We start from the raw sequence: 27559 nt of genomic DNA, 5'->3' as shown, positions 1-27559 counted from the left end.
CATTAGCTGCTTAATGATGTCACTTTCTGCTTAATGACATCACTTCCGGCCCTCAGCTGGAGTCCTGAGTGCTAACTTCGGCCCTCTGTATGAAACGAGTTTGACACCCCTGGTCTATACTCTTCTTTTTTGAGCCAGATGAGGCTCACGTACATCTTTAAAGGGAGGTTGCATTTTAGTTACTGTTGCAGGTCTTTTCAATTTTCTATTGTGACTCAGCCATATTAAGTTTCCTTTGCGGTAACATCAATTACCCTTAAAAGACACACATTTTTATATCTCAGAATACACAGAAAAGGTGCACTCTGCTATATATTAATGTAACTGATATTTTTACGGTATCATGAAGGATCCAAATAAAGTTTAGATGGCCAATGGTCACTTAAATCACCACATATTTGGGATCAGCAAAAATGGCTGGCAATTCACATCAGCGAACTGGATTTACATAATTTAGTCTGCAATCTTAGACAATTACCTGGGAATAAGTCTCACTGAATTCAAATGAGGCTTACTTCTGAGTAGATATGTATGAGATTGCATTGTAAGTCTGAAATCTTGTGTATGTTACTCGTGCATAGTAACATAGGAGGAAGTCCCACTAAAATTCAGTGGGACTTCCTTGCAAGTAAATATACATAGGACCGGGCCACATGTCTCACCTTGAAAAGGGGGGAAAAAACCCCCAAAAACTAAAGACTTAAAAATATAGAATTCATGTCCATAGTTACACAGAATTAGCACAACAGGATACTAAACACCACACTAGTCATTTTAGCTAGAAGCATTGATCAAGTATCCCATAATGGTCCTTGGCCACAACACAGAGCACTTCAACAGACAACTCACATGCCACAAATCTGCTCTGACAATTCACTTCAGGTCTCCATCATTCTCTCCTTGAATTGATTTTTTAATGCGCAGCAACATGGTTGTAAGCCACTGATCCAAGCGAGATATTGAATCAAACTCTTTAACCTAGTTGGAGGAGTTAACATCTTTGATTAGAAAACAAACGGACAAGCACAGACTTCACATCTTGCATTCAAGTCATCCTTTTAAGAAGATGTGGTTATTGCACCTCCAGAAACCACCACCAGATAACTATCATCTCCACCTCTGGATTATGACACCCTGAAATTTGTCCTGCTGCCAATGCAAGCATAAGAGATAATCCTGCTTCTGCTGCTGTGCTACACAAGAGCTGGGAGATGAAGACCAGCAGCTGCACTGCTAGACTCTTCTTAGATAATCTAATAGTTACTCTCTTTCTCTGAGTGTGCTGAACTATCACATCAGTTGTAGTAGGGAGTGCTGGGGAAAAGAATACTCAAGGGCAGGAATGGCAATTTTTTTGTTGTTTTAAAACCTCAGGCCTATCATGACCCTGCGTACAAAGAACAAAAGTCTACTTACTGCTTCAGTGTATGCTTCACAGTTTTGTTCCTCATGAGCTTCCAGTAATTTCTAGAAGAATGACATTAAAGGATTACACAGAAGATCTAAAAAGTATACTATTGCTAGAAATAAAGGTGAATTTTCTGTGTTTTGCAAAACTGAAAAAGATGTTTTACTACTTGAAGACATTTTTGAAACCACCGAACAATTAATTGCCAATTAACTCCTCAACAAGCAACAACCAGCAATATTATAATATCTTTTTTCTACAGCAGGGGTGTCCAAAGTTTTTGGCAGGAGGGCCACACTGTCTTTGTGACACTGTGTTGGGAGCCGGGGGGGGGATTAATTTACATTTAAAATTTGAATAAATTTACATAAGTTTACATAAATGAATATATTAGATGAACTTATATGAATGAATGAATGGTCTTGCAATAGCTCATGGCCTATAAAAGGCCTTGCACAAAGCAAGGCTGGCCTTTCCTTTGCTGCCACTACTGCATCGCAGACGTGAAACAACAAGCAGTGGAGGAAGCCCTCATCCCACAGCTCACATGAGAGGTCAAACAGTCGCCCTCATGCTAAGAGCAGTTGTGTTGGGCCACTGTGGGCTCCAACAAATCTCTGGAGGGCCAGAGGCTCACTGGAGACTGGGGGCTTCCTGAGGGCCGCACTGAGAGACCTTGAGGGTCGCAAGTGGCCCCAGGGCCAGGGTTTGGGCACCCCTGTTCTACAGTGTTTAAGGCAACCAAATTTGAAACCTTGGTGCTGGATTATGCACCTGCACTGTAGCTGGTGATCTCATATTAGTAGAGACAAAGGTATGCTTAGGGACAGGAGACACCAGGATGGAGGCACCAGTTCCATGATGGGGGAAGAGAGTGAAGGGGGGAGCAAGTCAAGGGACAAATTGTGGTAGGAGCAGTGGACTGGCTACCCAGATTTCATAGCCTGATTGGGAACTTGCAAGTATGAGTCTGGGAGGGGGATGGCAAAGGAAATGGGTACACCATTTGGGGTGCTGCTTGTAAGAAACTTAGGCTGCAATCCTAACCATACTTTCCTGAGAGTAAGCCCCATTGAACAAAATAGGACTTACTTCTGAGCAGACCTGCTTAGGATTGTGCCCTTAAGGAGTTTTAGGGCAGAGGAGAAGGCTATCTGGTGCATGTCTCAAAGCAGCAGCAAGCAAAGAAGAGAGGAAACACAGGCAGTAGTGAACTCCCTTCCCTTCTTCTAACCTTTAGTAACAGTTTGGGGCACTCATAAGAGCCAGGGGCAGCCTATTCATGAGGCAAATTGCCTCAGGGGAAGATGGGTGCAGTAGTACAAGAGTTCATTTCTCTTTTCAGCATATTAGTTCATACAATTTCACTTACTTTCAATAGTTTACACTCCCGTGAATCTGTGAATGCGGGAAACATTTCTTCATACTTCTCAAGAGCAAGCTGAAAACAAGAAGCAGTGTTTCAGTTTACTATTTTTAATCAAGCATATTTGATCCAACAATGTTATGTATCCCAAGTGCCCCTTGTGCGCACACAGGCTGGGAAATGTCCTAGATTGCAAGATTATTGGCAAGAGGTTTTATGAATCTTCATGTTAAAGACGGTATAAATTTGATAATCTGTAAAATGTTATTTTTAGGATCATGTTGTTTTTATCACTGAACCAAACACTGATTTACTATATGCTGATGACTACAAGGATTTGCATTGGTTGCATGGGTATGGGAAGACCCAAATGTTCCAGATGTGAAAGATTGTTTTGTGAGGATTTGCTGTATTGCTACAACGAAGAAGTTGTTAGAATGAGAGAAAGCCGTATTCAGGAAAATACTTTTCTACAAATTTCGAATTTCAGGAAATTAGATCCTTGTTGATATCGTTTTGAAATCATTTCAGATGTGAAAATTTTTCTTTGTATTTTTTATTAAATCATTTCAAAAGGAAAAATGTTTCACTGAAAACAATATCTATTATTGTTTTGTCTATTAATTCTATTAACATTAATATTATTAATTCTATTAATTGTCTGTTAATATCTATTATTGTAGTAATGACAAGAAAAAAAAGCAGTAAACTTCAGCCAGTCCTACAATAACTGAGACTTTGGTCTCCAGATTGCAATAATATTTCCCAGAAATCCAAATGCTATTTGTTCCCTCAGTGACTTCCCTGTATGAACAGCCCTTCTTTATTTAAAAGTTTCAGCTGTTCTCCAGGTCACTGGAGTAAACAGGAACATTTGAGGATACAGAGACTAAGGGAAGAGACACCAAAGAGTAGCGACATGCTTCCTTAAATCATAATTTTAAAAAAACAACATTGTTATCTTCATGGTGAGAGACAAACCAGTTGTTTGTTAGGTAGTCAGGAGTAAGAATAACCCACTTCCAGTCTGAAAAATGCTTGTTTATGGTGTTTAATGCTCATATAATGTCATTGTTCTCAACACAGGCTCTGAGTAGGAAAGGGAAGATGCCCGTGGGTGTACACACATGCATCTTTTTATCAGTTGAGAAGCTGGGGTATGTCAGGGACAAATTAGGTAGTACAGAATGGATTCTCTCTCTCTCTTTCTCTCTCTCTCTCAAAGTTGTAGAACGCTCCCAGTTTACTGGAAGAATGACCGGGGGGGGGGGCTATTTAACCCGTTCCTTTCTTTCCATTTATCCACACATCACCTTCTTCCCAGTTGCTTTTTTTCCTGTGGAAGGAAAGTTTCTTGAGCCCTTGTATCTTTCCTGGGGGAACAGGCTGGGGGATGAACGGTTTTGAGTGGCACAATGAAAAAAAGGAAAAAAGTAGCCTCTCCATCTGACACTTTCCCATTCCTGATTATAGTATTCAAGCCTGTTTTTATTTTTATATATATATTTGAGGAAACAAATTTAGAATTAGAAGGGAGGTTCGGTATAAGGAAAGGTAGGCATTAATATTTGCTATTTATGGCATTTGTGTGTCCCTAGATCAAGCATGATTTATAAAGGAATCTGAAAATATGACTCAATATTTGCAGCATACAGGACTGATGTTAGACACCAATCCTGGCCAGCAGAGTTCCATAGCAAATGAAGGTTTAAATAAAAAATAAGAGCTAGCTCCCTCCTGTAATTACTGTAAAGTAATTGGCTGTTTTCTGTTTTTTAAATAATATATCTGTGTATTGCTTAGGTCTCCATTCTTGGTATGGTATCTGTTCAGGGACTTTATCAAATACCTATGCCTAATAAAGGTTTGTTGAGTTGAGTTGAGCTAGCTTCCTCTTGTATAAACACTAATATTTTTACTCCAAGGAAAGCATAGAAAAGAAATTCAGGTCTGAAAAATAGGCAAAGCCCAGCAAACAGTCTTACACATAAAAATAGTGCAGTGATCATTTCCTTCATAGAAAGAGTGGCAATAAGAGGAGATGTTAACAGTTTAACATTAATCATAGGAGTCTGTACACCATAAAAACTAGGGTGCAACATGTAAAACGGTGGTAAACCCAGTGGGTTGTACTGACCTTAGCATTCAACTCATCAACTATAAAGTGACACAGAGCAGCTTTAAAGAAATAATCTTTTGCACTGTGCTTGAGCAATGGATTATCCATAGTGCTTGTTCCAACCTACAGAAAAACAAGTCAAGACAGGAATGCAAAGCACGTTATTATTGCAATAAGTTCCCAGTGATTTCCTGTCCTTACATTTGAAACTCAAGCCTATCCGCTAGCAACTACCTACTGTCCACATACTCAACTTCCTATCTTCATTAACATCCCCAAATTTTTGAAATTCAAAATAAATTCGCAATTTCATAACACATTTTGCTACCACAGATAGCACTAAGGGTTGTACCCAAACTTGTGTTAACAGTGTTTCTCTAAGGCCCAAATCCTCACCAGCTTTCCAGCACTGACATAGCTATGCCAATGGGGCATGTGCTGCATCCTGCAGTTGGGTGGCAGTCAAGGTAAGGGAATGTTTGTTCCCTTACCGCGGAGCTGCTTACCTCACTGCTGGAAAGTTGGTTAGGATTGCACCATAAGGAATCTTTCCACTTCCTCCTTCCCACTACAGCCCAAATCCCATGAAAAACTGCTCCTGAGGATCAGGGACTATGTTGGATGAGGCATAGGGAGCTGTGTGGGCGCAAGATATCCACTGAAATGGGGGAGAGACACGTCCTGTGAGTGGAACTGTGCCTAAAGAAGATGACTCTGCCTCATTTCCAAAGATCCCCTCCCCCCAATTCCACAAGCAAAGGAGGCTGAAGTGTGAGAGGACTGCAGTGCAGAGGAAGGGATGGGAAACATCCCTTGAGCAAAGTGTTTTCTTCTCATGCACATCTGAATTATTTTCTCAACTCTGAACTAACTGAAATGTCCAAAAAAAGACCTTGGCATCTCCACATAACATGGTACTGATTATTTTAGAAACTCAATACTAAAGCATTTCTTAAAGATGCTTATATCTTGAGATTTGAAAAGTAGCTTCACTATAAAATCCTGCATTGGATGTACTGAGACAAAATTGGTTATGGCAAAGATAACTAGCAGTCAGGATCTACCTCCTGAACAACCTTGAGCGATAAGCTACTCTCTGAAGGTAGTAGTCTTGCCTGAGACTTGTCAAATTTCTGAAGTCCGGCTGAAGAATTAAGCCAGCAAGAGCAGATGTTTCTTATTGCTACTTGCCTGAAATGATGCATGCCATCAAAATCAAACTTGCATGATTGGCTTGGAATCGAAGGCATCCCCACAACTATTGCTCCATGTTAGGCAGTAACAAATAAGCAGCATTTCAGCTAATTTTGGATTATCTGCCTGTTATTTATACTCCCTCTTTTTTGAAATTGGAAGTTGCATTCCCACCTGTTCAAAGATTTCAACCGCCTTCTGATATTGCTCTAACTGAGCAGCATATCCAGCTACTTTCAGCAGGCATTTGTTAGCAGAACTAGAAGGTGGAAAATTGAACAACACAAAAATAAAGGATTAGCAAAAGTTTAGCATACCATTACATGAAAGCTCTCCTGGAGAAAGAATCTACGACACAATATTTGAATGTACCAAACTACCATTCATTCAAATAACATGCTGAGCACTCTTCCATCCCATACAAATAAAAGCAGGAATGGTTCAGTCACTCTCCATAACCTTAACAAACATAAATTGTCATCACTTGGAAAGAACTGAGTCTTGCATTTTGATACTGAAAATGACACATGATCTAGGGCAGGGGTTCCAAACTTTACAGCGCCATGACCCACTTCATCCTCTGTGGTGGGCTGTGACACTCCTGATGGTGCTGGAGGCCTCTCCCAACCTGGCAACTCACTCTACAGGCCTCTGCAGGCCTCGGATCGGCCTGCAGAAGCATCCATAAGCGACTTCCAGTTTTCGGAAACAAACAGTAAGTGGCTTAAGGAGGCTTCCGAGAGCCATTCTGATGCATGTAGAGTGGGACACCAGACCGGGAGAGGCCTTGGTAAGTAATGGGTTTGTCGAGAATGGCTTTTATTTGGAACCAAACCAGTGCAAAGGCAGGGCCCAGATCATGACCCACTTACTTGGGCTCATGACCCACACTTTGGGAAGCACTAATCTAGGGGAATGATAATGCAAGAGAGCCCATTTAAGATGTGGATGTTCTATTAAGCGGTTCTACACCCTGAGAAAGATAAGAATTCCATTTTACAGGGCCAGAATTAAAAAAACAAAACAAAAAACAGAATGAAACAATTTTTATATTTTCAGCATTAAACAATAATCCGTAAAAACTTGCCTGTTGGATTCTTCACCTTTGTAATAATCTGCTGCTTGTTCATAATGTGCAATAGCCTATACAAGAACGAAACACATTTCTATTTCAAGATGACACATTCAGGCTTGTTATTTTGAGAACAGATTGCACAAATGAAATTTTCCATGCTAAATACTGTATTAAGTGCAAGACTACAATTTGGCTTCTCATAAACTACATTGGCCGGATCCCAAAGGATCTTCTCTATGGTGAACTCGTGCAAGGAAAGCGCCCTACAGGTAGACCACAGCTGCGATACAAGGACATCTGCAAGAGGGATCTGAAGGCCTTAGGAATAGACCTCAACAGGTGGGAAACCCTGGCCTCTGAGCGGCCCGCTTGGAGGCAGGCTGTGCAGCATGGCCTTTCCCAGTTTGAAGAGACACTTGGCCAACAGACTGAGGCAAAGAAGGAAGGCCCATAGCCAGGGAGACAGACCAGGGTCAGACTGCACTTGCTCCCGGTGTGGAAGGGACTGTCACTCCCGAATCGGCCTTTTCAGCCACACTAGACGCTGTTCCAGAACCACCTTTCAGAGCGCAATACCATAGTCTTTCGAGACTGAAGGTTGCCAACATGAGGAACATGATGAGAAACTACATTGAGCTTTCACATGTCAAAGAGCTTTCTTATTTATGTGTGGATAACAGCAATTGTGTATATTTTAGAATCTAGAGTTTCTACTCTAGAAACTAAGGTCTGAATTCCAAAATACGTGTATAGTCTGGGTACATGCCTGATTGAAACTTGTCTTCCTGAAGCATGTACCTACAAGAAAAAGCATTGAACTTCCTGACAAATTGGCGGCGGCAGCACTTGTTCTGGTAGGTGACCATAGGCCTTACAACTCAGAGCTGTTTCAGACACTAAGGGCGCAGTCCTAATCCACTTTCCAGCACTGACATAAGGGCAATGCAGCTCCAAGGTCAGGAAACAAACATCCCCTTAACCTGAGGAAGCCTCTGTGAGTGCCCCCCAACTGCAGGATGCAGCACCCGTCCTATTGACACAGCTATGCCAGTGCTAGAAAGTGGGTTCGGATTTGGGCCTAATTCTTCCTCCATGTATCCTAAACATGTGTCAAATAAAGATCTGCAAATTGACAGAAAACTTGCATTTGTAATGCATGAAGAGATGCTCAAACATGTGCCTGCATTTCTCATCTGACAAAAATCCATTATGTGTACAATGATGGCATCTGAACAGGTAGCGCCTAAAAGCCCAAACCTAACCAATGTTCCAGCACTCACGCAGCTGCCATGCCAAATGTTCAGTTAGTTTGAGGAGGCCTCCGTGACTGCCCACCGCAGGATGCAGCATGCACCCTGTTAGCATGACTGCATTGGCGCTGGAAAATTGGTTAGGATTGGGCTGTTCTTGAGTTCTTGACAATATGCGATGATGGATGACTCAATGGAGGCATCAATTCAGTGTGCAAGTGGCAGCGAAAAAAGGCAAACTCCATGCTAGGAAAAGCAAAAACATAGAAAAAGAAAAGCAGCCACCATCATAATGCTCTTATGAAAATCCACGGTGTGGCCGCATTTGGAAGGCACTTTTAATAACTTTACTAAAAAAGATTATCCTATCATTAAAGTTATTTATGATAACTGTATAATTTTTTCCCAGATATTTAAAGATAGTTGTATATCATGTAGCTGATCTCTCTCTCTCTCTGTGTAGAAATAATGCGTATTACATTAAACTAATTACATAAATATAAATATCCCTACTCTGGCTTTCTATTTGCTTTCAGATCCAGCACAAGTGCCTCATCTTTATTTTTACAGTCCTCCGTGGCCTTGACCTCCCTTCTCTCTCCACTCTGATATTTCAGTATATCCCTGTCCGTGCCCTTTGATACTCCAGTTCCACTACCCTCAGCTATCCAAAGTTCTTCCAATTCCACAAATGGCTCTTCCCTTTCTTTCTTGCTATCCCTCCCAAGAGCCAAGGACAGCTGCTTTCACAAGGTGCCCTTTCAGCAGATTCAGCCCTCCTTCTTGAATCTCACACAACCATATACCACCTTGTTCTTAAGGATCCCCTTATGCTTAGGAGTGGCCTTTTGGAAGCACAGGAGACAGCAGTGGAGAGGAAAATGCAGGAACTTCCATAAGCTGCCTTTGCCTTGTGTCATATAGGGTGCAATCCTAACCCCTTATGTCAGTGCTTTCCAGCACTGGCATAGCGGTGCCAATGGGACACGTGCTGCATCCTGCAGTTGGGTGTCACTCACGGAGGCCTCCTCAAAGTAAGGGAATATTTGTTCCCTTCCCTCAGAGCTGCATTGCCCTTATGTCCGTGCTGGAAAGCATTGACATAAGCAGTTAGGATTGCGCCTATAATGGACTAACAGCTGAATCCTAACTTGCGCTGGAACAGGCAGGCCAACGGGCCTACGTTGTAACCAGCACAAGTTTGGGGCCGACTGTGGATCAGCCAGGGGCAAGGGGTAGACTCGGATCTCAGATCTGCGCCACCTCCTGAGGTGGTGAAGATCTGAGCAGAGCAGAGCGGCCTGGAGCTGCTCCGCAGTGCCCAGAAAATGGGGCTAGGATCTGGCATAACCACCGGGTCCCGACCCCTCCTCCTGCTCCCCACCCGCCCGCCCCCAGGAAACCCACTGCCCATCCTCCCCCTGCCCTGGTACACCTCCCTCCCACCTACTCCCTGCCCTCCCCATGCCCCCCCCCCCAGACTCCAGAGCTTGGTTGACACAATCTTACCGTGCCAGGCCTGAATTTGGCACAGGGAGGCCAGCACAACTCCTTGCACTGACCTCCCCACCTCTTAAGTCGACGCAAACGTTCCTTATAGCACATTTGCAACACCCCCGAGTCGGTGCAAGTGACTTGCGCCGGCCTAACCTGGAGATTAGGATTGCACCCTAAATCCATTATAAATACAATATAAATATAAATAAATACAATAAATAAACAAATACTTCCTTTTTATTCAGGGTGCACTAATATTTACAAACTGATTCCTCTGCACCAAAATGACATGATACAATATGCATTCTCATATAAGAGATGGAAAGGTTAAAATATGAAAACAAGAAAGCTGCCATTTGTACATGACCACCTGCCATATAGGAGTCTGTACATTTTTCAAGATGGTTTCCCTTCTGAAATCAAAGGTACAGCTGATATCTACAATCCTGCAAAAGGGGAAGTTTTTGTCACAATCGGTAGTTTACAATAATTTCAAGTAGCGACCTCAGCTATAAGAAAACCAAGTACTCTTTACTCAGAAAGAAGTTTAAATCTTTCCAAGCTCTTCATATACATTTTAATATATCCTACAGGGAAGAATGACTCAAACAACTGAATTAGCTTACCTTTTCAATATCTACCAACTCAGACTCATAAATCTCAGCTGTGGTAATATGATGCTTGGCTGCAATAGTAAATCGACCCTGGAAGGAAAAGAATTTGAGGTGAGTATTCTTTTCTTTGCAATTTAGTGCAAACACTGAATACAAAAACAACCAAATTAAAGAGCTGGCACCAATCTGCAAGATCACACCCACACCACACACTCTGAGATCCCAATGTGAACACCTAGGAATTCTTACCATGTCTGTGTAAATATCGATGGCAGCATTTAAGCAGTTGATAGCCTCTGTACCGTATGCATTTGAGGGGGAAATAATGAATAAAATCAGCTGAGTCATCCAAATATTGTTAGTACAATGAACGGTGGTTGCTAATATCATCATTCAATAGTCAACTTCTCAGCCACTCTTTTACTCTGCTAATGCAAGACAAAAATTTCTTCATTCTCCACCATATGCATGGTGTATGTGTACCATAACATGGTACCATACAATACCATACCATTATCCCTCTCCAGGAACCATTTCCAGGAACAGATGCTTTGCTGTACCTATGGAAGTTCCCACATCTTCAAGAGTTTCTCCACATACCTCAACATACAGGGTTGTTCAACACAACCAAAGGGATCTATATACAGAGCTCCTGCCTCCATTGACATACATAGAGACACATGGAGTTCTACATAAGCATACAGGTACCTCCCAATTTTTGTAATTTTTTGTTCAGTTCTAGACACCCTTACCCAAGTTTTACTTAAGTCAGAAACAAGCTGTGCAAGTGGAGCCCCCCATACTTGCTGCTCTGGAGGAGGAGGAGGTTGCCTGGAGTGCGCAGGAAGCCGCAGTAGCCATTTTCGGCACCACAGCAGCCCCATGTGCTGAGCAGCTCAGGATTGGGCTGTCAGTTGTTTGCAGGCAAGTAGACTTTGGGGGTTTAATAGTAAGGCTACTCGTGAGTGAATCAATTCAATCATGCTTCAGCAAAAATGAGAAATTCATTTCTATGTACAGTAATACCTCCTATAATGTTGTTTCTTTTAGTGCTGCTTCATTACAGCACTTTTGGTCCTCCTGGCATTATGGATAAATATTCTAGCCATTGGGAGCAGTGCATCCTGGGAAGCACAGGGTCAATCAGTGCTGGTTTTCTGCCTCCAAGTCCACTGTTGAAAAGCTAAAGAGCTGCATCACACAGCGCTTGACTTTCCAGACTGGATTTCCATGTTGTGAGGTATTACTGTAACAATGTACTTTCTCTATATGACATAACATAATCCCCCAAAGAGTTTTACATTATTCCTGACATTATTATCCTACAGCAATAATGAACACCGAAAGCTGCCTTATACCAAGACAAGACCATTGGTACATTTAGGTCAATATTATCTAAGTCAGTGTTTCTCAAACTGTGGGTCAGGACCCACTAGGTGGGTTGCGAGCCAATTTCAGGTGGGACCCTATTCATTTCAATATTCTATTTTTAATATATTAGACTTGATGTTTCGATGGTATGTGACTGCATTTGGGGAAATGTTACACATCTGTACTTTTAACAGGCTACAATATATATGTTCTTTTAACGATGATAGTAAATGGGACTTACTCCTGGGTAAGTGTGGGTAGGACTGCAATCCAGAATTGTTAAAAATTTTCCTGCTTAATGATGTCACTTCTGGTCATGACATCACTTCCAGTGGGTCCTGAAAGATGCTCATTCTAAAAAGTGGATTCTGGTGCTAAAAGTTTGAGAACCATTGCTCTAAGTGACTGGTAGCAGCTCTCCAGGCTATCAGACTAGGCTAGGGTCTTTCTTAGTTCCACCTGGAAATTCCAGAGACTGAACTGAGACCATCTGCATGCAAAACTGTACCACTGAACTACAGCTCCAACTCCAATGATACTACTTGATCTAGTCAACAACAGCCCAACCAAACAATTTAAAAGCATGTTCTCAGATTGTATCCACCTGGTTCAGGTTTTCTAAACTTTTAAAACGCTGTGAAATGGCAGTAACAGGAAACTTTCAGGCAAATACTCATAAGTTCAGGAAGATGTAGTGTTAGGGGAAAAAATTCACTCTGAATTTAAACAGTACTTTAGATAAAGTATTGTTTTTTACTGTTCTTTAAATGAAGAGGCTTTTTAGAAGTGCTTACTTTTCATTATTCATACTAACAAAATATACTCAAACATTTTTAGTGTTCCTGAAGGTTTTTAATGTGTCTTCTCAGCCCATTCAAATCCCATCACTGCCAGCGAGCCACTGGATGCAAGCAATTGTATGATTAGGTCCCAAAGCTACATTTATTACAAGGTTCGCCCACAGATCTTTAATCTCAGGATTAAAAACAAAAACTTTTAACCCATTTTTGCCCGGCCCACAAGTGTACACATTTGGTCCCTGTTGCATATATGCAACATTGGGCAGAAGTGGCTTAAGCTCAGAAAGATAAGCATGGCTATCCTCCCTACCACAATCCAGTAGGGTGGGCCAAGAAAAAGTAACTGGCCCAAGGTAACACTGTGAGCTTCATGGTGGCAATGGAAAGATTTGAACTCATATCTCCTGGTCCTAGTCCACAACTCTTCACTGTACTCTTTTGTGCTGTTGTCATTCATGCTTATACAAATAATTACATTCTTTTCATGAGAGTTAGTTTTCTTTAATCACCTATGATTATAAAATCTCAGTTCTACAACTTTTTATAGGTTTTAGTAGATTCTGGTGTGCGGTTATTTACCCAAATACTTTGCTTAACAAGAGTACACAAGTCCAGACAGACACACTACGCACACCACATCTTACCTTGTGGATCTGCCTTTTTGTAAGCATTCCCCGCATCCACAAAACAAGTTGCCGAGTCATGTTTACTCTGTAGTTGCATGTGGAGTCTGGCTGCCTGACAAAATGCATTTCCTGCAGCTAGGAAAGAAACAGTCCCACGATTTCATTACTGTCAGGGCAATGGAGACATTCATTTGAATGTCAGAAGAATAGCAGGCTTTCCAACACAGCAATTCGCTTTACGCACAACAGCTTTCAGGTTTACATTGAAACAATTTGTATTTGCTCTAACATCTAAGACAGTGATTTTCAACCTTTTTCCTCTCGCGGCTCACTGGCATGGCACTAAAATAGTCAAGGCACACCATCAGCTTTTTGACAATTGACAAGGCACACTGTGCTGTCAATGGGGGCTCATATCCCCTAATGGTCCTATTGATAAATGACCCTCTCCCAAATTCCCGCAGCACACCTGGGCACCATTCATGGCACACCAGTGTGCCACGGCACAGTGGTTGAAAATGGCTGGTCTAAGAAAACAGTTATTTCTAAAGCTCTACAAATTTTCAAACGGTCTGAAATAAGCACCACAGAAGTAGCTGCAGAATGAAAGATGTTCTCACACCTATAGAGTTGCAACTGTTATCTTGAAATAATTGTCACCAGCGCACCTGCAAATACTGTACACACTATCTTGTTTTCACAGTATAGCTACTCCTACTTTTCTTACTGCATCTCCTCCAAATAGGGCAAACATCCTCTTACATTCTTAGACCAGTCAGTACCTTACAAAGCAAACAGACAAAATGCAGTCCAGTAATATCCCACAGGCTTCCTTCTTATAGAACTGTGAATTGCTTTGCAGTACATTGGTGTGATTTCCACTTTTCACCTTCTGGCTGCCAATGTTTTTCAGTTTCCTACTGGTAGTGCTAGTCTCTATCTCTCTTTCTCTTCCCCCACACAGACAGAGAAGAAACACTGTCAAATATAAAAACCTAAGATAAAAATGGAAGCTGGACAACCAGGTAGAAGGATTTATTTACGGGTGGCATATAAAACACATTGAGCTTAAATGGGAGGTCAGGAACACTATTTGCTTAAGTGAAATGAATAGGTGTGTCTTTCCCTCTCAGAGCTGAATTAAACATTAACGTTTGAAATAATTATCCTATGATTATATATATATAATCTGGCACAGCGTCTAGTGTGGCTGAAAAGGCCAATCCGGGAGTGACAATCCCTTCCACACTGGGAGCAAGTGCAGTCTGTCCCTGGTCTGTCTCCCTGGCTATGGGCCTTCCTTCTTTGCCTCTTTGCCTCAGATTGTTGGCCAAGTGTCTCTTCAAACTGGGAAAGGCCATGCTGCACAGCCTGCCTCCAAGCAGGCCGCTCAGAGGCCAGGGTTTCCCACTTGTTGAGGTCCATTCCTAAGGCCTTCAGATCCCTCTTGCAGATGCCCTTGTATCGCAGCTGTGGTCTACCTGTAGGGCGCTTTCCTTGCACGAGTTCTCCATAGAGGAGATCCTTTGGGATCCGGCCATCATCCATTCTCACAACATGACCGAGCCAACGCAGGCGTCTCTGTTTCAGCAGTGCATACATGCTAGGGATTCCAGCACGTTCCAGGACTGTGTTGTTAGGAACTTTGTCCTGCCAGGTGATGCCGAGAATGCGTCGGAGGCAGCGCATGTGGAAAGCGTTCAGTTTCCTCTCCTGTTGTGAGCGGAGAGTCCATGACTCGCTGCAGTACAGAAGTGTACTCAGGACGCAAGCTCTGTAGACCTGGATCTTGGTATGTTCCGTCAGCTACTTGTTGGACCAGACTCTCTTTGTGAGTCTGGAAAACATGGTAGCTGCTTTACCGACGCGTTTGTTTAGCTCGGTATCGAGAGAAAGAGTGTCGGAGATCGTTGAGCCAAGGTACACAAAGTCATGGACAACCTCCAGTTCATGTGCAGAGATTGTAATGCAGGGAGCTGAGTCCACATCCTGAACCATGACCTGTGTTTTCTTTAAGCTGATCGTCAGTCCAAAATCTTGGCAGGCCTTGCTAAAACGATCCATGAGCTGCTGGAGATCTTTGGCAGAGTGGGCAGTGACAGCTGCATCGTCGGCAAAGAGGAAGTCACGCAGACATTTCAGCTGGACTTTGGACTTTGCTCTCAGTCTGGAGAGGTTGAAGAGCTTTCCGTCAGATCTGGTCCGGAGATAGATGCCTTCTGTTGCAGTTCCAAAGGCCTGCTTCAGCATGACAGCAAAGAAAATCCCAAACAAGGTTGGTGCAAGAACACAGCCCTGCTTCACGCCACTTCGGATGTCAAAGGGGTCTGATGTGGAGCCATCAAAGACAACAGTGCCCTTCATGTCCTTGTGGAAGGATCTGATGATGCTGAGGAGCCTGGGTGGACATCCGATCTTGGGGAGAATCTTGAAGAGGCTGTCCCTGCTGACCAGGTCGAAAGCCTTCGTGAGATCTATGAAGGCTATAAAGAGTGGCTGTCGTTGTTCCCTGCATTTCTCCTGCAGTTGTCTAAGGGAGAATACCATATCAGTGGTGGACCTGTTGGCTCGGAATCCGCACTGCGATTCTGGATAGACACTCTCTGCAAGTACCTGGAGCCTCTTTAGTGCAACTCGGGCAAACAACTTTCCTACAATGCTAAGGAGAGAGATGCCACGGTAGTTGTTGCAGTCACCCCTGTCACCTTTGTTCTTGTACAGCGTGATGATGTTTGCATCCCTCATGTCTTGAGGTACTCCACCTTCTCTCCAGCAGAGACAGAGGATTTCATGCAGCTCAGTGACGATGATCTCTTTGCAGCACTTTAGGACTTCAGCAGGGATGCTGTCTTTTCCAGGTGCCTTGCCAAAGGCAAGGGAGTCCAGGGCTACGTGAAGTTCTTCTAGGGTTGGTTCACTGTCAAGCTCCTCCAACACAGGCAGGCACTCGATGTTGTTCAGTGCTTCCTCGGTCACTGCATTTTCTCTGGAATATAGCTCAGAGTAGTGCTGCACCCAGCGTTCCATCTGCTGCGCCCAATCCTGGATGACCTCGCCTGCTGCAGACTTCAGAGGTGCAATTTTCTTCTGTGTTGGACATAGGGCCTGCTTGATACCATCATACATCCCCTTGATGTTGCCGGTGTTAGCTGCTATCTGTATCTGGGAACAGAGCTGGAGCCAGTAGTCGTTAGCACATCTCCTGGCAGCCTGCTAGACTTTGCTGCGAGCAGCTCAGAGGACCTGCAGGTTGCGCTCACTGGGACAGGCCTTGTATGCTGCTTGAGCTCTCCTCTTTTCCTCAATGACTGGTGTCAACTCCTCAGAGTGGGCTTCAAACCAGTCTGCCGTCTTGTTGGTCCTCTTGCCGAATATGGACAAGGCGGTGTTGTAAACGGTATTCTTGAAATGTTCCCATCTGTTGGATGCGTTTGCATCGGCCGGGCCTGGAAGAGATTCCTCAAGTGCTTGTGCAAATTCCTCCACTTTTCTCTGATCCCGGATCTTGCTGGTATCAATGCGAGGTCTTCCTTCCTTTTTCGTGTGATACAGTCGCTTTGCTTGCAGTTTCACTCTGCTGCACACCAGGGAGTGGTCAGTGTCGCAGGCAGCACCGTGATAACTGCGTGTGATCTTGATGCTGGGAAGGCTGGAGCGTCTGGAGAGAATCAGGTCGAGCTGGTGCCAGTGCTTTGACCTTGGGTGTCTCCAAGAGACTCTATGTTGGGGCTTCGTGTTGAAGAATGTGTTGCTGACACAGAGACCGTGATGAGAGCAAAACTCTAGCAGGCGTTGGCCATTTTCGTTCATCTTCCCAGTGCCGAACTGACCTAAGCAAGTGGGCCACGAACTGTTATCAGCACCAACTCTAGCATTGAAATCACCGAGGATGAACAATAGCTCTTTTACAGGGATCTTCTTGATAGTGGTGGCCAGGTCATCGTAGAATTTGTCTTTGGCTTCTGCTGGAGACGACAGAGTCGGTGCATAAGCACTGATGAGAGTGACAGGTCCTGCTGATGACTGGAGCTGCAGGGACAAAATTCTTTCACTTCCCACAGTAGGTGGGATGATGGATTCCAGCAGGGTATTTCTGACCGCAAAGCCAATGCCATGTTCCCTGGTTTCGTTTGGTGGTTTTCCCTGCCAGAAAAATGAGAAATTTCTCTCCTTGACAGATCCGGAATCTGACAGCCTTGTCTCTTGAAGGGCGACGATGTCCATCTGCAGTCTGCTCAGCTCCATGTCGATGACAGCTGTTTTGCGTGCATCGTCTATTTCTTGCAGGTCATCAGAGAAGCCAGGTGTCATTGTCCTTATGTTCCAGGTGCCCAGTTTTAGGGCAGGAGTTTTCTGTTTTCTGTTGCATGGTGCAGAGTTGTCGATCCGCTTGTCGGTTTTCACCCTAAACCCCATGCAACCCATGAGGTTAACGGACCGTGGTGAGGCAACACCTTACTGGCTGGGGACTGCCCAGCTTAAGGCGGGCAGTAGCTGCCCAATGAGGTGCAATGATCTCTCCCACCGTCGGAAGCAGCCCCTGGCGTCACGCTCTACGCCAATCGAGCGAAGACTTATAACCGGTAAACTGCTGAAGGTATGGAGGATATGCTGTTACCCATGCAGCAAATCTGCATATATATATATATATATATATATATATATATATATATATATATATATATATATATAAGCTGCTCAAAACAATAAAGGGAACACTTAAACAACACATCTGAGATCTGAATGAACGAAATCTTCCTATTAAATGCTTTGTTCCTGACATAGTTGAATGTGCTGACAACAAAATCACACAACAATCATCAATGGAAATCACATTTATTAACCCATGGAGGTCTGGGTTTGGTGTCATACTCAAAATTGAAGTGGAAAAACACACTACAGGCTGATCCAACTTCGATGTAATGTCCATACAGCAAGTCAAAATGAGGCTCAGTAGTGTGTGTGGCCTCCATGTGTCTGTATGACCTCCCTACAACGCCTGGGCATGCTCCTGATGAGGTGGCGGATAGTCTCCTGAGGGATCGCCTCCCAGACCTGGACTAAAGCATCCGCCAACTCCTGGACAGTCTGTGGTGCAACGTGGCGCTGGTGGATGGAGCAAGACATGATGTCCCTGATCTGCTCAATTGGATTCAGGTCTGCGGAACGGGCGGGGCAGTCCATAGCATCAATGCCTTCATCTTGCAGGAACTGCTGATACACTCCAGCCACATGAGGTCTAGCATTGTCTTGCATTAGGAGGAACCCAGGGCCAACCGTGCCAGCATATGGTCTCACAAGGTGTCTGAGGATCTCATCTCGGTACCTAATGGCAGTCAGGCTACCTCTGGCGAGCACATGGAGGGCTGTACGGCCCCCCAAAGAAATGCCACCCCACACCATTACTGACCCACTGCCAAACCAGTCATGCTGGAGGATGTTGCAGGCAGCAGAACGTTCTCCCTGGCGTCTCCAGACTCTGTCACGTCTGTCACATGTGCTCAGTGTGAACCTGCTTTCATCTGTGAAGAGCACAGGGCGCCAGTGGCGAGGTTGCCAATCTTGGTGTTCTCTGGCAAATGCCAAACGTCCTGCACGGTGTCGGGCTGTCAGCACAACCCCCACCTGTGGACGTCGGGCCCTCATACCACCCTCATGGAGTCTGTTTCTGACCGATTGAGCAGACACATGCATATTTGTGGCCTGCTGGAGGTCATTTTGCAGGGCTCTGGCAGTGCTCCTCCTGTTCCTCCTGGCACGAAGGTGGAGGTAGCGGTCCTGATGCTGGGTTGTTGCCCTCCTACGGCCTCCTCCACGTCTCCTGGTGTACTGGCCTGTCTCCTGGTAGCGCCTCCATGCTCTGGACACCACACCGACAGACACAGCAAACTTTCTTGCCACAGCTTGTATTGATGTGCCATCCTGGATGAGCTGCACTACCTGAGCCACTTGTGTGGGTTGCAGACTCTGCCTCATGCTACCACTAGAGTGACAGCACCACCAGCATTCAAAGGTCACCCAAACATCAGCCAGAAAGCATACGGACTGCGAAGTGGTCTGTGGTCACCACCTGCAGAACCACTCCTTTATTGGGGGTGTCTTGTTACTTGCCTATGATTTCCACCTGTTGTCTACTCCATTTGTGCAACAGCATGTGAACTTGATTGTCAATCGGTGTGGCTTCCTAGGTGGACAGTTTGATTTCACAGAAGTGTGATTGACTTGGAGTGACATTGTGTTGTTTAAGTGTTCCCTTTATTGTTTTGAGCAGTGTGTGTGTGTGTGTATATATATGAAATGGAGGTAGAGGTTATATATATAACCGCAGGGGTGCCACAGGAACCCAGGGGCATTTTACGATACATGGGGGCATCCTGTAGGGTCCCGGAGGATCACAGTCCCCTCCATGACCCTCCATGCAGTTGCACTGCAATCACAAACTGGAAGTGAACTCCGATAGCAGATCGGAACTCTGTATAGCTGTGCGGAGGGATGCAGAGGGGGCTGCAAGCCTACGGAAGTCTCCAGGAAGCTTCAGGACGCCCCCAGGTATTGTAAAATGCCCCTGGGTCCCTGCAGTAGTGCAATCCCTGCAGCGCCGTTGGGGCCACCCCCCTGCTCCCACCCCACCTCTGCAACAACTCACAGTGGTTCCAACCCCCTCAGAAGAGTCTGGGAACTGCTGTACTAGAGAAAGCAGGTTGTTATGCTTCTCGACTACCCTAGTATCATTCTGTTCGCCTTTCAAATGAGGGGGCTTGTTGCTAACCAGGGGCAAGGTTTTCATAAGATAAATTTTCACTTCCTGGGTGGTGGCAGTGAAGACTATCATTTTTTTTTCCACAGTCCAACCAGTGGAAATAGGGGGGGGGGGGAGAAGAGAGAGAGAGGAAGAAATTGCTAGGTACTGCCCGTTTACCCCCTGAGCCCCCTCAATCCCCTAGCCCCACAATTCTTAGCAATTAAATAGTCATGGACTGTTGAATCATCAACAACAGACAGCATGCAAATATTAGTGGAATCTAACATTCAGTGCAAGCAGCCTATAGTCTGGGATATCAGACAAATTGAATGGAGCTATAACACACCTTGTCACTGTTTGCAAGTATAATTAAGGAATGCTGATTTGTGATAATGACCTTGAACGTCAGCTGTAAAGGGGTCAGCAAGTTCAAAAGGAGACCTACACACACACATACCTGCCATCTCATTCTACAAGGGAAACAGACATTTGCATACATACCACTCCAGTTCTTTGCTATCTTGAACATATTTGCTGCCCTGGTATACATTTCACATGCTTCTTCTAACTTTGTATTTCCTCTATAAAAAGAGAAAGAGACAAGGAGTTAGAACCTAATGATAAATCTACAAAAGTAAGAGCGACCGAATGCACAGTACCCTCCAGCCTGTTGCCATTATAAAAGTGGTTCATGTTATACAACAGAACCATGAGTCCACAGTGGTTATTCCCATTAAGGAGGATGTACCTTGAGAAACTGGAATTTTGTTCATCATGGAAAGACTCTGCTTGACAAAGCTGGAGAAACTCCAGACATTTCCACTAATGCATACTCCAATCACCCCAAACATTGGCTTATTCCATAACTTCCTTCTTATTAATTGCTTGCACTGAGCAAAGATCCATCAACATTAGCTTCGTTTTATCTGTGTTTGTCACTCCCTCTCCACTCTCCCCTGAGTTCTCAAAAAGCTTGGGAGAGAGGAAGACAGTTTGTTTGTGCTAGGAAACCATGAAGGTGAGAAAGAGCAAAAATCTTCTGTACTGTTAGAAGAGACTCACTTCTTACCTTCTTAAATCACAGCACAAATGAGATACCTGAGAAATGATGCAAGTGCTGCTGAGTGTTCCTGCTCACCAGAACGCCAGAGACACTCAAATCTAACTAGCAGTTCAGGTGTTGCTCATCAAAAATCAAGGGCAATTTTCCAGAGTTTGTTCTTATACATGACAGCATGTATACATAGAAGCCAACCAGATCCAAGTCACACTACAGATCTGTTGTAGACAACATGGAAGCGATGGTGGTATCAAGAGAATCTTCATAAAGCCCATTACATTTGTTCAGGACAAGAACCAGGCATTGTTTGCTGTTCAGCTGGAAGAGTAATATAAGTTATGGCAGTCAGATCATACAGATTGCTTCGCTGAATCAGACTCATGGACTATGCAGTCCAGACCCCAGCAACACTGAGTCAGATGTCCCAGAAAGCCCAAAAGCAAGGTATGTTGGAAAATAACCATTCCAAGCATTTAGTCCTCAACATTGAACACTGAATTGTAATCTGACAAAGAGGGTATTATTTGGAATAGAGACCAGCATATAATGCTGTCACTGGACGAATTAGAGGAAGGGCTGCGGCTCAGTGGTAGAACACATGCATGTACAAGGTCCCAGGCCCAATCACCAGGTAGAACAGAGAAAAGTTCCTTCCTGAAACTATAAAAAGCCACTGCCAGTCTGCACTGACAATATTGCAATATGACAATATTGACCTAGAATGGACCAATGGTCTAATCTAATTTAACATAAGGCAGGTTCCTACAAAAAGAACTAGAACAGGGGTGTCAAACTCATACAGTGGGTTGAATATCATTCATGACGCCTGCTGAGGGCCAGAAGTGATGTCATTAGGCAGGAAGTGATGTTATTAAATAGGTCATAACAAAAATAAGTGCTTTTTCTCACTTAGGAACTCATTAGCTGCAAATGACAAAAGAGAAAATATGCAAATCTTGATCAAATTTCAAGTTATGGGAGAGCCCAGTTTTCATGTGGGCTGCCCTTTCAGCAGTTAGCACTGCTCAGGAGCTGAGAACCAGATAAAAAGCTTCTGCGGGCCGCATCCTGCCCCCGGGCCTTATGTCTGACACCCCTGAACTAGAAGATACTGGTGATTAGGCTGATTCAAACATATATCTCATTGTTCTGCTTACATTCACTAATAGAACCAAGAGAAGCATAACCAATATGTTTTTATTTAAGGTATTGTATAGATATCTTATTTTTTCTAATTTTATTTCAACTTATAAGTATTATAATAATTAAACTGAATACTATACTTACACCATTTGCTATTAACCCAGTTACCCTGAAATGGAGATTCACCAAGGCATTACAGATTTGACTGGTAACTTTCTAAATCCAAGAATAAATATGGCTAAAAAGGGAGGGGAATTACTGGCTCCACAACCCATGAAAATAAAAGTCAACTCATTGAATTTTTTAAAATAAACAAATCATGGCAGGGTGAATGCCAAAAAAATATATATTTTGAAGAGATATGGATATCTTCTATCACTATTACATGTTCCCCCAAACAAGAAGTTCAGAACAACATTTAAGTTTTCTTGGGAGGAAAGAGCACTAGAGACTTGCAGTATCTTTGACTGGAATGCATTCAGAAAGTTAACAATGGAACTTAAAAGTACTATGCTTTGGCTAGATTGTACCCTTTATTTACAAACCCAGCAGACTAAGTAGGTATCACGTGGATGCAGAAGCAAGAAAGCACAGAATTAATCCCAATCATTAATCCTGTCCTCCAAATCAGCTTTCTGTAAGGCATCTGACAGCACTCACTGATAAGGAATGGTGCCTCAGTTGCGAGGCTATATCATTGGGTAGCTCATAAAAACTGCTATATTGATGCCAATTATTATGTTTGTTAACTAAGGGTCAAACGAAACATGATGCTAAACTTCTTTTCCCACGCCATGGTCTTGACAAAACATACCAAAAAACCTCCTTTCTTGGAAATGCTATTTGCCCCTGAAGGGGAAGTGCCATTGGCACTACTAGCAATTGATAATATTGAGTTAGATGGAGCAGGGGTTCAACTGAGCACAGGATGGCTTCCTATGTTCTTATGTATCCAGCTTCCTTACTGGGGCAAGCAGTAGCTTCTGGGTCACAGTCAAAATCTGGCTTGTCCCTGCTGCTGTTTAAAGAGGTCAGAAGCACAATGATGCTTTTAGTGCCTTATGTAGGCTGGCTCTCAATTAACTAATTAATAATAAGAGTCTGCAGATAAACAGAAGGGTAGCTTCTGTGAATTGGCAACTTTACCATCTACCTGTATCAGAGTGAAATTGTAGCTCCTTCTACCCCTTCACTTTGAAAGTCAGAGCCCAACATGGGATTCTGACATCAATTCCCAGGGACCAGGAGGAACTATCATACCCACACACCTCTATCAATGTTTCTCTGTTCCGGATTTAGTTACAGCACAGGCGGAAACAGAAGGGCTATGTCCGAGAGTTTTACCTGTATAATTTCCCTAGTGGGCAAACAAACAACTTGAGGGAAGGGATAATTTAGATTGCGACAATGCCACATGGAGAAGGACTAAACCCCTATCATCACATCACCAGGGCTCTGATCTAATTTGCATACACACACTGGAAGTTGCTTTTAAGGAAATGACATAGATCTCTTGCTGCTTATCTAGTGGGAGATCTCCAAGATGAAATAGAACAAAATACACCAGGATGAGGACACCAGAGAGGACTCTATTTATTTGAATATTTATTGGTTTCACATTTATCCCAATCCCAAATCTGGCGAATGGGGGCTGATAACCGTACCAATTATTGTATTCCATCCCATACCACCAAAAGGTGTTTAAATAAAAATGTCTTTCACCTACTATGCTGCCACTACAAGGATGCCATTTGGGGATCACTAACAGATATGCTGGAATCAGCATTTAAGATCCAACTGCAAGGTTTATGGGCAGGACAACTAATAAGCTGAAGTCATTACTACAGCAAGAACAGTGTTGAAATATTTACAAAATCTAGAAAACTGTTCCCAAAATACCAGTAATGGGACAATATCCAACCAGACTAAAATTTTTAATTCTTACTGATTTCAATAAAAGCATCAAGCCTCCTCCATAGGCTTGAATCAATGGGCATTTGAGAACGAATGCAACTCCATGCAGTTCATTTCACTGTTGATGACAAATGCATTTAAATGTTTTCCCAAACAAGCATGCATTACACTGTAAGGGTTTTCATGACCTATCCCGACACCAGTGGAGGATCTAATCTTTTAAAAGGACAAAATCAAATACATCTGAATTAACAGATTAGTGGGATCAGTTACAGGATAGCTAATTAACTGGTAATCTGAAGAGAATTTCTGCAAGGTTTGCCAATACAGTATTTAATTGTAGAAATCAGAAGCTAAAAGAACCAAGATTAGAGAATAACTAGACATTTCTCATTACTACTTCTACTGTGAGCTTACTGCTCACAAATGGTAGCTGAGTTGACAAGCCTATGTCTGGACTATTTTAGACTGTAGGTGGGGCTCACATAATTGAATCCTCTTCTTTGACTACACCCCATTCGCCCTGGTTATCTATGTGATGGCTGGGCATATTATATAAGGGCATGAAAGCCCCCACCTGAAATCTGAAATGATGCAGTACAGACACTGACTAACCATATCAGCTACTGTTTGAGAGAGCTAGGCCTAAGACAAGTAGGTAGAAAAGAGGTAAGGAGAGAGGTCAAACACATACATTTCCCCCCCCCCCATCCCATCCGGCCCCATTTTCAACTGTGGAGTTGCTGTAAGCAGAGACCAGGTCACTCAATGTCAAAGATGGCACACAAACATATTCCTACATTCTCAAATTGACATACACTGAAATTATTGATGAAATCCAGCAAGGCAGTTGCTTCGTTTGTTGCAGCAAAAAAGGCTTGCAGCACCTTAAAGACTATACAGTATTGTGGTATAAACTTTCATGGTTCACAGTCCCACAATGTGAACGTCCACACCTACTTATGAATACAAATCATTTTTATTTGGGATTGTTTTCTTGGTTGTACACCAGTTTGAGCTGCTGGAAAAATAGATAAATGGATGAACAAGACACACAAAGGTACTCAGAAACATCGTATACAATGAGGCCCAAAGGACACCAAATGCAAGAAGTCCAATATGTCACTGGTATTTCTGTGCAAGGCTCAGACTTTACACAAGACAAGAGTAGTGACCCATTCTCAAAAAGGGCACCTCATTGCTTGCTGAGGAAACTTCTCTTAGGTCACAATCCTAAACCAATTTTCCAGCACTGACATAAGGACAATGCAACTCTGAGGTAAGGGAACAAATATTGCCTTACCTTAAGGAGGCCTCTGTGACTGCCCCCCCAACTGCAGGATGCAGCACATGCCCCACTGGCACAGCTATGCCAGTGCTGCAAAGTTGGTTAGGATTGCGCCCTTATATACCTACCCCTTGCGTGTACTGAAACCAAATATTTGTGTTTAAAAGCATATTAGTCTCCCTCTACAGCCACAGTAACACATTAAAAACAAATCCCAGAGGTTTTTTGTCTGCTGCTTGCAGCACAAACAATACAGAGTCTGTGGCATCTTAAAGACTGACACATGTATTGTGACCCCACCATTTACAAAAACAAAAGAACCTGTTTTTTGTTCATGCCTATGTATGCATACATACATTAGCAGAAGATGAGGCTTCATTGCATTTCACAAAGTGAGCTTTGACCCACAACAGCTGGGACCACACAACACCCATTAAGTTTTTAAGGTGCCTCAAGATTCAGTCTTGAGTTTTCCTGCAACAGGCTAAGGGCCCAATCCTATCCAATTTTCCAGTGCCGGTGCAGCTGTGCCAATGGGGAGTACACTATGTTCTGTGGTGGGAAGGCAGTCACAGAGGCCTCATCAAGGTATGGGAACATGTGTTCCTTTATGTCGGGGCTGCACTGCAGCTGCACCAGTGCTGGAAAGTTGGATAGGATTGGGCCCTAACTTGGCTATCTCTCTGGAACATGGCCATAACTTGGAGGCCTTTGAGATTTGTAAACAAATATCCAGACTGGTTTTGTGCTACTGTCCTCCTCCATTTGCTTCACAGAAAAATAAGAAGTCTACTGGTCCTTCTGGCTTTCCACTGCCTTTGAGTGCCCTTTGGCAGTAGAACAGGGTATATGTTTTATTATTATACATTTTTTCTTCAGAACCTGCGCATGCACATGTACGTATGCACGTGTGACCCAAGGATAACACTTGCTACCCTCTGCCATCCAAGGATAACACTTTGCACATCTGAGGAAGTGGGCTCTAGTCCACAAAAGCATGTGCCACAACAAACAGCTTAGGGCCCAATCCTATCCAATTTTCCAGTGACGGTGCAGTTGCGCCAGTAGGGTGTGCACTGCATCCTGTGGTGGAGGGGTAGTCTCTGGGGCCTTCTCAAGGTATGGGAACATGTGTTCCCTTACCACAGGGCTGCATTGTGGCTACACCGGAGATGGAAAGTTGGATAGGATTGGGCCCTTAGGCTGCAATCCTATACCCCAGCAATTTTCAATCTTTTTTCATCTCATGGCACTAAAATAGTCAAGGCACACCATCAGTTTTTTGTCCATTGACAAGGCACACCATGCTGCTGGTAAGGGGCTCAAATCTCCTAACTGTCCTCCTCCAATCTCCTGTGGCAGGCCTTCGGCACAGCAGTGTGCCATAACTCAGTGACTAAATCGCTGCTATACACACTTCCTGGGGAGTAATCCCCATTGAACTCAACAGGACCTACTTCTGAGTAGACACGCCTAGGATTGTGCTGTTAGTCTTGCAGGGAGAAGTTGACTCCAGGAGAGTTGCTGCCTTCTATGGTATTCTGTGGCACCTACCACCAGGAGACAGAGGCTGCCACCCTCTCCACACTTTCCTGGGAGTAAGCCCCACTGACTCTAACGGGGCTTACTTCTGAGTAGACAGGCATAGGCTGGGGCTCTGAGGCTGCCATCCTCTCCACACTTTCCTGGGAGGAAGCCCCAGTGATTCTAATGGGACTTCTGAGTAGAGAGGCATAGGCTGGGGCTCGGAGGTTGCCACCCTGTCCACACTTTCCTGGGAGGAAGCCCCATTGACTGTAATGGGACTTGCTTCCGAGTAGGCATGCATAGGATGGGGCTCCCAGTGCGCCTTGCCCCCCTCTCCTGCTGCCCCTGCCCGGCCCGGCCGGGGCCCAGTGCAGACGGGTGCGGACTGCGCGGGGAGGAGGCCCCCCGGAGGCCCCAGGAGCGCGGTCCTCGCCCCGCTGCCCCCCTCGCCCGCTCACCCGAAGAGCCCCCTGAGGAAGGAATGCGAGGACTTCACTCTCTTCTCCGCCTCGGCCAGGAGCTGCACAGCCTCCCGCTCCTTGTTGCCCGCGGCGGCTGCGTCCAT

General features: G+C 44.1%; 1 protein-coding gene across 1 annotated transcript; it reads right to left on the bottom strand.

Annotated features, from left to right (window-relative positions):
• Positions 1 to 873: 873 nt before the first annotated feature.
• NAPB (NSF attachment protein beta) lies at positions 874 to 27559 on the bottom strand. The gene is made up of 11 exons (XM_066639129.1): positions 27453 to 27559; positions 20564 to 20643; positions 13339 to 13455; positions 10773 to 10819; positions 10536 to 10613; positions 7175 to 7230; positions 6262 to 6346; positions 4912 to 5016; positions 2781 to 2849; positions 1417 to 1467; positions 874 to 978 (listed from the first exon to the last, which is right to left on the bottom strand). Exons 1-11 carry the CDS (start codon positions 27557 to 27559, stop codon positions 874 to 876), a joined length of 900 nt encoding a protein of 299 aa, XP_066495226.1.

This window comes from Tiliqua scincoides, chromosome 1, assembly GCF_035046505.1.
Source record: "Tiliqua scincoides isolate rTilSci1 chromosome 1, rTilSci1.hap2, whole genome shotgun sequence".
Taxonomy (NCBI): Eukaryota; Metazoa; Chordata; class Lepidosauria; order Squamata; family Scincidae; genus Tiliqua; species Tiliqua scincoides.
Note: the sequence above shows the minus strand (reverse complement) of the source record. Positions and strands in the feature narration are given on the sequence as shown.

Bases quoted from the DNA above. Each gene is read 5' to 3' on its own strand.
- NAPB (XM_066639129.1), bottom strand. From the start codon at position 27,559: ATGGACGCAGCCGCCGCGGGCAACAAGGAGCGGGAGGCTGTGCAGCTC. The intron at 20,644-27,452 runs GTGAGCGGGCGA...CTCTTTTTATAG, and splicing joins TTCCTCAGGGGGCTCTTCGG to AGGAAATACAAAGTTAGAAG. The intron at 10,614-10,772 runs GTAAGAATTCCT...TTTTCCTTCCAG, and splicing joins TCGATATTTACACAGACATG to GGTCGATTTACTATTGCAGC.